Source organism: Paraphaeosphaeria sporulosa (genome assembly GCF_001642045.1).
Source record: "Paraphaeosphaeria sporulosa strain AP3s5-JAC2a unplaced genomic scaffold CC84scaffold_6, whole genome shotgun sequence".
Lineage (NCBI taxonomy): Eukaryota > Fungi > Ascomycota > Dothideomycetes > Pleosporales > Didymosphaeriaceae > Paraphaeosphaeria > Paraphaeosphaeria sporulosa.
Genome location: NW_017253365.1, coordinates 160,368 through 173,928, shown reverse-complemented (window position 1 = coordinate 173,928; position 13,561 = coordinate 160,368). Strand labels below are relative to the sequence as shown.

At 48.6% G+C, this 13,561-nt stretch overlaps 3 protein-coding genes across 3 annotated transcripts in view; 2 read left to right on the top strand and 1 right to left on the bottom strand.

Annotated features, from left to right (window-relative positions):
• Positions 1 to 1,125: 1,125 nt before the first annotated feature.
• CC84DRAFT_1120685 (uncharacterized protein) lies at positions 1,126 to 2,836 on the top strand (the record flags this gene model as incomplete). The annotated part of the gene is made up of 7 exons (XM_018175586.1): positions 1,126 to 1,298; positions 1,352 to 1,622; positions 1,670 to 1,706; positions 1,753 to 1,820; positions 1,872 to 2,116; positions 2,169 to 2,297; positions 2,353 to 2,836. Coding segments are annotated over exons 2-7 (1,116 nt in total), but the record flags the coding sequence as incomplete, so codon positions are not given.
• Positions 2,837 to 8,166: 5,330 nt separating this feature from the next.
• CC84DRAFT_1187448 (uncharacterized protein) lies at positions 8,167 to 9,203 on the bottom strand (the record flags this gene model as incomplete). Its single annotated transcript, XM_018180932.1, has 4 exons — positions 8,167 to 8,357; positions 8,667 to 8,763; positions 8,797 to 9,024; positions 9,162 to 9,203. 4 exons carry the CDS (start codon positions 9,201 to 9,203, stop codon positions 8,167 to 8,169), a joined length of 558 nt encoding a protein of 185 aa, XP_018034704.1.
• Positions 9,204 to 10,337: 1,134 nt separating this feature from the next.
• The window catches only part of CC84DRAFT_1196565 (uncharacterized protein), a 4,627-nt gene continuing 1,403 nt past the window's right edge, over positions 10,338 to 13,561 (top strand). The window contains exons 1-2 of the mRNA XM_018181472.1: positions 10,338 to 12,836; positions 12,907 to 13,523. Coding sequence (XP_018034703.1) covers positions 10,580 to 12,836; positions 12,907 to 13,523 — 2,874 coding nt within the window. The 5' untranslated portion in view covers positions 10,338 to 10,579. The remainder of the gene's footprint in view (positions 12,837 to 12,906; positions 13,524 to 13,561) is intronic.

Genomic DNA, 13,561 nt, shown 5'->3' with positions numbered 1-13,561 from the left:
CAACGGGATAAGCCTCGAACCATAGGCATAGTAGTTGGAACTGTAACTCTGGCCGCGAACAATTATCGCAGGATTTAGGAACTTCGTTCACAAGGGGTCTTAACGTATCGAGATGTCGATAGCAGTGCAAAGATATTGCCAGGAAACTTTAATAATAAAGGGAAGGCCATTTCTACCCATGAAACTGATGTGCCTGACAGTCAGAGCTAACTGTAAGCAGTAAGGTGTGGCCTTCCCTAGCGCAGCCTGGAAGACTTCCCCCTGCCCCGGCGATCACTAGGCCATTGGTAATTCCCAACACCACTGCCACCACTCTGTTCCGTGCCACTTGCGCAATAAGGTTTAGCCTTGCGCCAACTTCACATGCCGAAACTGAAGGCGAGGCCACGCATCTCGGCAACATTCTCGGTGGATCCTACCCAGGAATGACGCGTCGTGAAGGAATGGCGAATCTGAGCAAGGCTGCCAATCAACTACGAATCTCGCGTCGTCGAGCGTGTGACTATTGACATCTCATTAAATGCTTCGATTCATGGTCTTAAGCTTCCGTAACAGCCCAAGCATTGCGATTGTAGTTTTGCACTGCGAAATCGCTACAGTCTACATTCATGCACTCCACCACACCAGGCAAACCTGCTCCTATCACTGCTTGTGAATGAGGGCTATCGACGGGATTAGGCACTGGCAATACATTGGAAGAGGTGGCGTGATCGTGAAGGTATAGCGAGACGACCAAGAGACCAAACCGCACACCTCCTTTACCTTGATCTCGATACTTAAGTACACCTTCTACTCATAAACGAGAAAACAAAGTTGCGAAGGCTTGCTCTTTGGCTGTCGGAGACATCCAAGCGAGGCAAACTACGGTACTGCCTGGCGTGAGATCGAGTAGTTCTTCGGGATCGGGTGCCTTGTGGGACGCTAGGCCCCACACCCGCAACACTCTCCATGGCTCGTTGCTCAGGGACGCAGGAGGGATGGCTTCTGAGGACGATAGCTCTGCTGCCCAGAATGACGTTCCAGTACGTCTTCCGAGGCCAGAAAGTCGGCGCAGTCAACAGACTGGAGATACGAGAGTATCCTGCCGTCTCAATCTGGTCTGTGATCTCCGATCATGCACCTGCATGCTGCCAAAACGATCTTCCTCGAAGGTTCGGAGGCTAGTCGCATGCTAGCCAATGAAGCGACGTGCGTTGGAGCCGTCGTTGAACTGTCCATGCGGCTGAGCTTTGTAGTCCCTGGGTCGGTTGTCGGCCGCGCGATCGTTCACACAGGGGCGCATACATGTGCAGGTTTCGGTAAATGATGCGCCCCCATTCCGACCGGCCAGCCTGCTTAGCGACTTTACTAGGAGCCTTATAATCCACCGTACTCCACTGCGTTGTTGGAGTGTGGGGAAACCGAATTTATTCTACCATCGACGACGACAATAACAGCCTTGTTCACTTCTGGGGACAGTCGACATCGACATGTCCTCCAACAACCCCCGTGGGAGGCAGGCCATAGACGTTTCCGCTGCTTTCACAGGCATAGCGGCCGTCCTCGTCATTCTTCGACTGTACACGCGGTTTTTCTTAATAAGATGTCCTGGTCTCGAGGATTACATGATAACCATCGCAATGGTGAGTAGCTCACAGCGTGCTTTGCTTATAAAAACTCATATATTTAGGCGTCTTCGATCGGTCTAACCATCTGCATTGCTTTACGTGCGTGCTTTTCCTCTGATGTATGAGTGCTATCTAATTCGAGCAGAGGTCCATTGGGGAATGGGACAGCATGTTACTGAGATCGACCCGGACAACACTGTCAAAACTCTGAAAGTAAGAATTATGTTCTGTCGAAGCACTGATCCCTATGTTAACGAGGCATAGGCATTCTGGGCTTCACTTATCACATATAATCTGGTCCTCACCACGACCAAGATTTCTATCTTACTACAATATCGAAGAGTCTTCACTACAAAATGGGTTCAGATCGCTTGCTGGGCCAACCTTGCCTTCGTAATCGGCTTCAGTCTGTGGGCGATGCTTGGGAGTATATTTGCATGCGTTCCTGTGCAGGCATTTTGGACAGAACAGCCAGGCGCGCGGTGCATCAATAAATTCGCTATGTTTTTGTGAGTAGGTCCTAGTCACAGATTTACTACCCAGACACTGACTATGGCACAGCACCAACGCTGGAGTGAACATCTTCCAGGACTTCCTGATCTTCCTCCTACCCATTCCAGTCGTACAGGGCCTAAACTTGAACAAGCGGCAGAAGATAGCATTGATCGGCATTTTCGCAGTCGGTGGCTTGTAAGCTTTTCCAAACAAGCGCCTTCTTACTCAGGTTGCTGACCGACCTGCACAGTGTATGCATTGTGTCAATACTGCGATTACATTCTCTTGTCGCAATTTCAGGATCTCGGGATCAGACTTACGACAACGCGCCTGCTGCAACATGGAGCTCTGTGGAAGCCAACGTAGGGATTATCTGCTCTTGTCTACCGCTTATGCGACCTCTCGCCACACGATGGCTTCCAGGTGTCTTCTCGTCAAACAAGCGCAGCATTCCAACAGGTGCACGCCCATATGCCACCATCGGCACTTCTCGCACGAAGCGAAATACGACCCGCAATGAGTACGCGCTCGACTCTAGACCCCACTCGCGTCAGTCCGATGCGGATATCCGTGAAATAGTGGTCACAACAGACGTCCGAGTACAAGTAGAAGACGACGAGGGCAATGTCAGTGGGTGGAGAACAGATGTCTCGGGCAAAGAGTGGACGGAGATTGCAAGCAGTAAAGACACCGAACGGGCAAACAGCAGTACGGACACGCTGGTCAAAGAACCTGGTCGTGTTGTATGATACCTTGATGCCAGTCATAATTCAACGACCATGTAATACATTGATTCGTCAGGCTTGTTATCCGAGTTCGTTAATATCGTGTCTCCACCAGACCCACTGTATCTGCATGCCAGTCACAGTTCGAGGCAAACCATGGTATCTGCAACGCCATGCAGATAAATCCGGCATTTGGGAATTCGACCAAACCCAACGAAGCTTCGGCAGAGGACCAGACCCAAGCTACAGGACACAGGGCAGCTCTAGAACTGCCGCTAATCCAGGCTCTTCGTATTCGCACGAGGCACCGATCAGGGGCGAGGCTCGGCTGCCCTATGGCCGGCCGCGCCGCCGCACGTCATGTTGGAACACTAAGCGCCTAGCGTGCGTTCCGCGCGTGTAGGCGGGATGTGGGGAGGAAATGCAAGTATGCCTGACCAACAGGCATGGGTACTGGTAGCGCCGAGCAGATCGCCGAAAACGAGTACGAAAGCGCTGGTCGAGATCTCACCCGAGAATCAGGAACAAAGACTTCAACGGAAAACGTCCAACCACTTATCAGTGATTTGGAGTAATTTAACTTTAAACCTTGATGCTGGGATTGAACGACGTCTAAAAGTCATTGAAACCAAGGCGCGTGGGGAACAGGCTGGAAGAAGGTATACAGCCTCGCGGTTCTCTCCTAGAACGTCTCCTTGGCAACATTGCGGGTCAAGGTGATCAAAAGCGAAGAATGAGCCTGCGATGGAGTCTAAACCCCTAAGCTTCATTATCGATGTGCAGTCGGGGGTGGGGACCAATATCGCATCCTTCCGTCGTCATGCGAAAGGATGAGGGAAAGACTTTCAACGATGTGTGCGGACATTACCAAAGGTATCTAGTTGGGCTAGTGACGATGACCATCAACTTTGAGCCATAATTGGGGGCTGGCTGAAGGAAGGTATTAAACCTCGGTGCTCGCTCGCCGAACGTTCACCCCACAGCACTGCAGAGACGAGGGGAGTCAAAATGATCTCGAAAGCGACACATGGTCTCTGAAAGCCGAAGAAATACGGATCATGTGCGGGATAGCGAGGACTAAGAACTAAGTAATGTCACCTAATGCGGGAGGACGAGGAAGAAATTGTGCAACACGTACGCGAGTACCGGCATACGGTGATGAAGAGAATCGCCACCCATGAACTTGTTTGGGAGACACGGAGGAAATATATCAGCCCTCATCCAGTCTACATGCGTTCGCTCTTTCACTCAAGCAGATTTTGACTAAAAGCTGTCATGATGAGCGACATGGGGTCCAAAGCGATCCCAGATATGTGCAATGTGTGGGAAAGAGGAAGAACTAAAATCAGTTGATGATCTACACCATGGGAGGTGATATCTGGACCGTTCGTTGTAGAAAGCGCTTGGGGTGCCAACCCTTCTCTTCGGAGGGTGATAATGACCATCTCGAAACTAGCTGGGGACATTGGGAGGCTAGATTAAATCTTCCATCCTCTCTGCGAATGGATGTCAGAACGAAGGCTGCAGATCCCCCGACGAACCGGTGTGGGCGACAAACAAAGGACCGGAGGGTGAAGCCCTGTGTAGTTTGTGCTACCAAAGATACCAAAGAGTAATCAAAGCCGGCACAGTGGATAAGGGAAAATGGAGGATAGGGCGGCCAAACTACGTCCAAAAGAAATCGAAAGGGATAAAGTGCGAAAATCCCCAATGCAAATCCATAAATCAATAGTTCGTAATAAAGGAAAAGAGACCTTAAGGAGAATAACTCTGCAAAAGTTGTCACAGAAGGCATCAAAAAGTATCTGGCAAATGAATTGGATCGCCCTGAGGACGTGTGGAGGACAACTGCAACGGCTCGGTTGAAGCCGGGGAAACGAAAGAAGGAGAAAGCTGTGGAGATAGCCAACTCAGACTTAGACGAAGAACCGCTAAAAGGACAAAGAGATGAGTCCAAGAGAGGAACCAAGCTGAACAAAAGGGTACTGGATAGAGAGAGGTGTCAATACTGCTTCGACCTTGCTCTAAATTGTGAAAAGTAAGAAGGAAGGAGGTGCAGGTAGTACGAAAGTAAGAACGCTATATGTAGACCCTTAACACTAGGGTCGAATGGGGAGCTGCTGGAGAAGAGGCGATTCAACCCTGCCCTAGTACTGGACGAACTAACCCGAAGATTAGATGAGAAATGCTGGAATTGCTTCGGCAACAACCGAAAGTACGATTCCATGACACTAATAGATCTAGAAAATCCCTACACATGATGTATCAAGACAAATGGGAGGTGTATCTTAATTGAGCACTATAACAAGGCGTAAATTATAGCAGCGTGCTTTCATTATAAGAAGGCGAACCACCTAAGGCGTTGTGATAGAAATAGTCCATGCAGTAACTACAAGAAGAACAATAGTACTATATGCTCTTATGATGCTAGTGATGGCTTGAGGCGCTGGTTAACGTTGGTCAACCCTATGTCAATCGAAAACAGGACATCGAAATAGGATAGAAATGCGGAAAAGTATGATCCAAACAAGCCAGGCTATATTAGCTACAAAAATATTGGCAAGGGATATAAAGTAGAGCTAGGTGGCAAACCATACACTTGCTGCGTAAGAGGAGTTAGAAAAGATAGTAACCTCTACATAGTATAGACAGCACCAGGAAAGTATGAATCAATTATACTCCACCGCTATAGTGTTAACGAAGATGGAGATGTAATCGAACTGGCTAAAGGAGAATACAGGGAACCGCTCTAAAGAGAGAAAAGGAAGAGGGATTTGGAGTTTAATAACTTAGATGAGGAAGAAGAGTTAGATATATATGGAGAAGAATCTAGACTCACAACCTAAAGGAAATTAGCGGAGGTATGGTTGCCCGACACTTTTCTAACACAGTTATAGTGTCACGGTAACCTTAGAGGCTACCTGAAAAGCATGGATATACTGCTGGCAGTAGTATATCTTAGAGATGTCGCGCGCTAGCAGCCAGTCAATAGATTATTAGATGGGTGGCCCGTCTGCTAGCTGATTGGTCAAAGCATGGCGCTAGCCACCCTTGGCGAGGGCGTGTGACGAAGCGAGAAGATAGATCCACGCTGGATAGGGGGGAGAGGACCTTTTCTCCTTATCCAACGTCTTGTACCTACACGTAGATACCGAACGCAGTATATTGATCTAGCCTACCTAGGCCTCAGACATCTTGCTCGTTGCTCTCGTGACAAATTACTACTATCTTATAGATTAATAGCTTATTATGCGTAGTCGTCTGTGCGGAGTACCTATTCCTTATTAGAAGCTCCTAGCTGGGAGTCTATACCTTTGGGTAGTTGCCTCGCAACTTTAGTTCTATATTAGTATATAGTCCCTTCGCCCAGCAGTAGAGAGAAGAGGTGAATTCAATATTATAGGCTAGATACTTAAGGAGCTAAGATAGCCAGAATGAATATTTATAAATTTACAAAGACTTAAAGTTAAGCTTCTGCTACCGAAGTTATATATCTACCCCCTAAAGCTAACATCGGGTCCGAGGTCCTAGCCGGTCCTAGGCTGAGACAAGACCTCTAGGGCGTAGCCCATTATAATAACTATTATAGTTGAGGATAAACCGCACCTTAGGCAGAAGAAATTATTAGGCACTAAAGATTAATTAAATACTAGCTATTGTGGTATATATATGTGTGCGTGAAGCGATGTAGTATAGAGCATGGGTAAGTAATGCTGGACCGAGCCATGGTGTTGAGGTTAACAGGGTAAACCGCGATAATATATGAGGCAAAACTCTGTATTATCTGCCGTATAGGAGGAAGGCCACGTTCGGTAAGCTGTTTAATATATTGTAGAAGCTCTACTTCTTGTTATTGGTTGAGATTTTGTTGGTTTCTGTAGGTAGTTGTGCGGGGTAGGCATATCGCCTTGTGCCTTCGAATCAATGTAGATCGCACAATATTAAAGTCTTTTGCTATTTTATTATATGAAAAATACTTTCCTGGCTCTAGCGAGTCAATTGCTGCTATCGAGGCCTCAATCGGATCCATATTGGTGGAGATGAGGCGTGTCAAAGTTGGTGTTGATTATGGCGGGGTTCCGCATGACGCGACGCTGCACACAACAGCAACGAACTGTCACGAGCAGCTCTATAGAAGTAGAATATGTAGCAGCTTTAGACGCCTGCAAGGAAGCAATTTAGCTAAAAGGATTTTATAACGAAATTGCATAGGCAATGGACAGGCCACTATAAGGATCAATACCGCTAGGAATTGACAACAAGTCGGCTCTGAAATTAAAGAAGAACCTATAATTTCATGGAAAAACAAAGCACATAAACGTACGACATTACTTCATACGCGAGTGTGTGGAAAGGGGAGAAGTTAGCCCATAATAGATCTTAGGAAAAGAGAACCCAGCGGACATGTTTACGAAGGCGGTAGTAAGGACGGCTTTCACAGAAGGAATGCAGAGATTACAGGAAACGACCACCACGGCCAAAGCAACCGATGTCATTCACGATGATGTCGTTGACGACGGCATCAATTGAGGGGGAGATGCGAGGTGTTCGAGTCAGGGGGAGTGTTGGTCAGGCGACTCAGCCACCTCTCAGTCCTTTATGTGAGTGGGTGGTTTCTTTGTACGAAAACCTATATAAGGAAGTAGATGTGTACAGTAGGAATGGTATATCTTCTGGCCAATAGGTTATGAGCACGGGGCGGCTGAAAATTGTGGCGTAAGCCCGATATGATATTTAACGTCTGTCCCCGCGTAGCGAGACACCCTGTGTGGCGGGACGCTTTTTCGCCCGGACCTTCGGCATCAGGCCAGCGCTGCTGCATGAATTTAAGCTTAGTGCGAATCAATTCTGCAGCTGCCGCTCTCCCAGCAAGTTGGCCTTCGACAAAGAAGAACATAGGGTTAGACGCACTGTAGACTGATCTGTCACTACTATCAATCAACCTCCTTCAAATACCCCCCTGTCTAATCACACATACTAACTTAATCTCTGTAAACCGTTCGGAAGTCTAGAAAGAGAGCCTAGATCTCGAAGATTAGGACCACAGGCTGTAGAAGTTGACTTAAGGTGAGGAATGTGCCTTCCGGCAGTTTCTCCGAGCAAACAGTAAGATTGCCAAACTTCCTCTACGCAGGCATAGGGCTATCGCCGCTCTTGGCACGCAGTAGCTTGTACGAAGTAGTAACGTGCTCAGATACCGTGTCCGTGCACCTAATGCACGGATTCACCCAATGGACGCCGAACAACATAAACGCTATACTAGAAATGAGGTCATAGAATCACCCACAGACAATATTGTCACGAGATTTTCTAGCGGAGTAAGAAGTCGATAGCTGCAATCAATTTGCTTTACTTAAATCTATCTGAAGCTTAACGTTGCGGCCGCGGCGTGTTGATCTAGCTGGGGCAGCAGATGCGCCCTCTGAGGCCTCCCCAACATCTTGAGCATCAGCAACTCGTTTCTGACGCTTTCTAATCTGTAGAGATAGCTTAGAGGCCTTTCTTTTCCCCTTTTGGGATAGTTTTAGAGCTTTTTCAGCGTTGTGGGTAGACTTCTAGGCAGCGCGCTGAGCTGCCTTTTCAGCTCGCTCCTTCCCCTTTGCCTCCTTAGCTGCCTATCGCGCAACACGCTTCTCCTACTAGATCTTCTCCTTATTGAGCTTAGCTGCCTTCTTTAGCTCTGCTGTCTCTACTTTTTGACGCTACTACTCCTTGTCTTCCTGCTCCCTAATAGATTGACGTACACGTGCCTCCCTCACCTTCCTAGGTGACTAGAAAATTAACCCACCATGATACTTATCACGCTGTTGTAGATCTAGAGCTTTACCCTTCTTCTTACGCTTCTTCTTTGTTGCTAGCGCCTGCCTTAGCCCATCAATATCATGGTGGAGTAGCTCATTTTGAACAGATAGGTGGTGGAGTGATTGACGAAGCTTCTGAGTATCCCTACTACTCTAATCCTTGACTACAAAGCGTATGAGCCTATCCACCTTTCTCCAATTATGATCACTAAGTGATGATAAGGAGCTCTCTCTTGATTCTTGAGATCTGGTGAATCTATCAAGAACTGGTTGAGGATCAGGTGGTGATATACCTGATACCTTAAAAGAGCTGAGGATTGTCGATTCCTTAAAGGAAGCCTTCGACGCATTCCAAAATAAGGGGAAAAAGTCGCCTTTGGTGATAAAGGCTAGACCCTAGCCCATTTAAAGGTGTTTTGATAGCTCTGCTGAGTAGGCTGTTGATAGAGGCTTGAACATTGCCGCATCGAGTGGCTGAAGCGTATGAGTTGAATGAGGAGGCAGAATAGCAAGGAGGATCCTATTCTGATCACAGTAGTTGATAAAGTCCATAGTGATATGGGATCCGTGGCCATCAAGGATTAGAAGTCGATGTGATCGTCGGGTCTTCTCTTTTATACAGCGATCGGATACCTGTTCAAGCTAGGCAAGCCCGATATCGTTGTTCATCCAGCCAGAGGGTGATGAGGTGATAAAGATATCATGTTCTCCTGCCTTGATATCCTCCACCCAGGCTGATTGAATGGCCTTGTTGGCAGCCTCATAAATTAGACTTGGCGGCTGAGCTGATCCATCAGCGCAGATACATGCTAGGAGCGTGATCCATGCTCGATTGCCATCCTAGAGTGATGCCCTAACCTCCTTCTTCTCCCACATTCGTCTATTGAATATCCTCTTTGATCTGCCAAGGATACCGATCAGGAAGCCTTTCTCATCTATATTGTAGGTATGGCGAGGATCTATCTAATGTTAACTGATCTTGCCATGCAGATAGTTGAAATAGAGGTAGTATTTATCCTCTGAAGTAGCTTTGTGGCGATTGCTGTCCATGCTAACTATCTATTATGAGATAAGATGAATGCTGTGTCAGTTGATAAAGCGGGTAACCCAGCTCTCGCTGACTAGCTCCATTGCTATCGTAGGGGCAAAGTTCTATATCATCTCCCTATTAGGAGTTAGGTGTCTCTCTATAAGTCCTTTAATATATTGTACAAGCTCCTGCTCTTGCTGTGGGCTAAGCTTTTGTTGATTATTTCCAGTGGCTACACGCGTTGCTAGGATACCTTGGTGTCTTCGCGAGAGTGTGGATCGATTGATACCATATTTAGTAGCAACTTCTGTATATAAAAAATCTTCCCCTAATTCTCACGATTCGATTTCATCTACTGCAGTTTGAATTAGGTCCATATTGGTGGAGTTATCACGCGTTGAAGATTAGGGAGTTTTGACGCGTCGGGTGTTCGGCGTGCATTGGGTGAATCCGTGCATTGGGTGCACGGACACGGTATATCTGTATGCTAATTATTGTAACAAATCTGACGCTATGCCCACAGCGGAGACTTCTAAAGATAGCTGTGGTGCATGCTAACAGCGCAGACCACCTCGAGCGGCTACCAATGCGGGTCGGCTCTGCCGCGCTCAGCTCATGCTGTCCTAATGCAGCCGCCCTACAGCCTCACGGCTTACATGCTGCTCGTGACGTTCTGCCACGCCTACCCCGCTCAAGGCCTGATGCGACATTGTCACCAAAGCAGCTTCAGCTCCTACACTGTTGCGCACTGCCGTTTGCGTTTGATCGATCTGGTGTTTTAATAGCCATTCATCCTCTGTCTACATGCTGACCTAGAGCAAACAGGGAAAGCCAGCTGTCGCACTCTGACTACTAGGTTGCCGCATCAAGCCTCCCGTCTCGTTCGTATCCCATGCGCTTGCCCCACATCCACACTGATCGATGCGTCTCCTGCAGTACCGCGAAAACGGAGAGCTCACTATCGCCAGCTTCGACGATAACGAGCTGCCTCCTTATGCGATACTTTCTCACACCTGGGGATCAGATAAAGAGGAGGTGACTTTTGCGGACATCGTACAAGGCAGTAGCAAGGCTAAGCTTGGCTACAAGAAAATTCGTTTCTGCGGAGAGCAGGCGCGACAAGATGGACTGGAGTACTTCTGGATCGATACTTGTTGCATCGATAAGACGGACAAGGCTGAGCTCTCCCACGCTATCCAATCCATATTCCGCTGGTACCAGAACACAGTGAGATGCTACGTTTACCTGTCAGACGTCTCGAAAAGAAAGGGGAGGTTCGGCGATATGCGTACTGAGTTCAGTTGGGAGCCTAGTTTCCGGGCAAGTCGATGGTTCACGCGTAGTTGGACGCTTCAAGAGCTTCTTGCCCCAAGCACAGTCGTATTCTTTTCTCAAGAGTGGGAGAAGCTTGGCGACAAGACGTCGCTCATGTCTTTAATCCACAAGATTACGAGCATCCCATACGAAGTGCTCAATGGAGTCCCTCTTTCTCAGTTCAGCGTCGACGAACGGTTGCGGTGGAATGAAGGCCGGCAAACTAAACGCGAAGAAGATGGAGCGTACTCGCTGCAAGGCATTTTAGATGTCAAGCTGGCGCCAGTGTATGGCGAAGGTGCAGCTGGCGCCTTCAGGCGCCTTATCAATGAGATCGACAGTTCAAAGCGATGTATCCGAGACCTACGCAGCACGGACCCGCGTGACGACAAGAAGCGCATTGAACAGATCAAAGGCGGACTGGTAGCGGACTCATACCGCTGGATCCTCGACAATACCACTTTCCAGCAATGGCAACAGGACCCGCACAGCCGACTTCTATGGGTAAAAGGTGACCCTGGTAAAGGCAAGACGATTCTGCTCTGTGGCATCATCAACGAACTACAGGAGGCAGCAAATAACTCTGTCACCGTCTCATACTTCTTTTGCCAAGCGACCGACTCGCGCATCAACACCGCTACCGCTGTGCTACGAGGGCTGTTGTACATGCTCGTAGATCAGCAACCGTCGCTTATATCACACGTCCGCAAGAAGCACGATCTTGCCGGCGAAAGCTTATTCAACGACGCAAATGCCTGGGCGGCCTTGACAGAAATCTTTGTGGACGTGCTACGAGACTCAGACCTGCGCCCGACATACCTCATTATCGACGCGCTAGATGAGTGCGTCACTAATCTACCTATGCTGCTTGACTTTATCACAAAACAGTCATCGGTATCTTCTCGTGTCAAATGGATCGTCTCTAGTCGCAACTGGCCAGATATCGAAGCGCAGCTAGAGCGGGCAGGCCACAAGGTAAGACTAAGCCTCGAGCTGAACGCAGAGTCAGTTGCGGCTGCAGTTGCTGGCTTTATTCAGCAAAGGGTGGATCAGCTGGCGCAAGAGAAACGGTATACTGCAGAGGTTCGAGACGCTGTGCTCCAGCACTTAACGATAAACGCGAACGACACCTTCCTCTGGGTTGCGTTGGTGTGCCAAGAACTTCAGAGGACGGCGAATTGGCATGTGCTGAAGAAGCTAGCCGTGTTCCCGCCTGGGCTAGACGACATGTATATGTGGATGATGCAGCAGGTGAGCGAATCAGACGATGCCGATATCTGTTGGAAGGTGCTTGCTTCAGTTGCGATCTTGTATCAACCTGTTTCGGTCCCTGAACTAGTTGCGCTCGTGGAGCAGCTTGAAGACTTAGTTGACGACCTGGAGTCAGTGCGGAATATTATCGGCTTCTGTGGATCATTTCTCACTCTGCGAGAAGACACAGTCTATTTTGTGCATCAGTCTGCAAAGGACTTCCTTTTTGCAAAGGCATATAACGAAGCCTTTTCAGATGGGATCGAAGACGTTCATTGGACGATCTTCTCAAGGTCGCTGGCGATTCTATCCAAGACATTGTACAGGGACATGTATAGCTTGGAAGCGCCAGGAATTGCTGTTGAGAACGTCAAACCACCGCATCCGGACCCATTAGCAGAGTCGCGCTACCCGTGTGTCTACTGGATCGACCATCTATGCGACTCAAAAACCAAATTTTTAGAGAATAGTGGCGGTGACCTGCAAGTCACTGAAGTACTTGATAAGTTCCTGAGAACAAAATATCTCTACTGGCTGGAAGGGCTTAGTCTTTGCAAGAGGATAGCCAAAGGCGTTATCTCCATAACAAAACTGTGGTCATTAGTGCAGGTAAGTCATTAAGAATCTGTGTGTCTATGTACTATAACTAAGATACTAACGCTAGTAGGAGATAGGTAACCAAGATCGGCTTAGTCAGCTTGTTTATGACGCATGGCGGTTCATTATGTATCACAAAGGGGTAATTGAGTGTTACCCTCTTCAGACGTATGTATCTGCGCTCCTGTTCAGTCCAACAGGTAGTCCGATCCGAAATTTGTTCCAGCACGAAGAGCCAGACGGAATTCGCGTTACGCCACCCCTGAGCAACGGCTGGAGTGCGTGCCTGCAGACGTTCGAGGGCCATAGCCATGGTGTTACGTCAGTGGCCTTCTCGCACGACTCGACGCGGCTAGCATCGGCGTCTGGAGACATAACTGTTAAGATCTGGGATGCGAGCAGCGGCGCGTGCCTGCTGACGCTCGAGGGCCACAGCCGTAGTGTTAGGTCAGTGGCCTTCTCACACAACTCGACGCGGCTGGTGTCAGCGTCTAGCGACAAAACTGTCAAGATCTGGGATGCGAGCAGCGGCGTGTGCCTACAGACGCTCGAGGGCCATAGCAGTGCTGTTAGGTCAGTGGCCTTCTCGCACGAATCAACGCGGCTAGTGTCAGCGTCAGATGACAGCACCGTCAAGATCTGGGATGCTAGCAGCGGCGTGTGCTTACAGACGCTCGAGGGCCATAGCAGTGCTATAAGGTCAGTGGCCCTCTCGCACGACTCGACGCGGCTAGTGTCAGC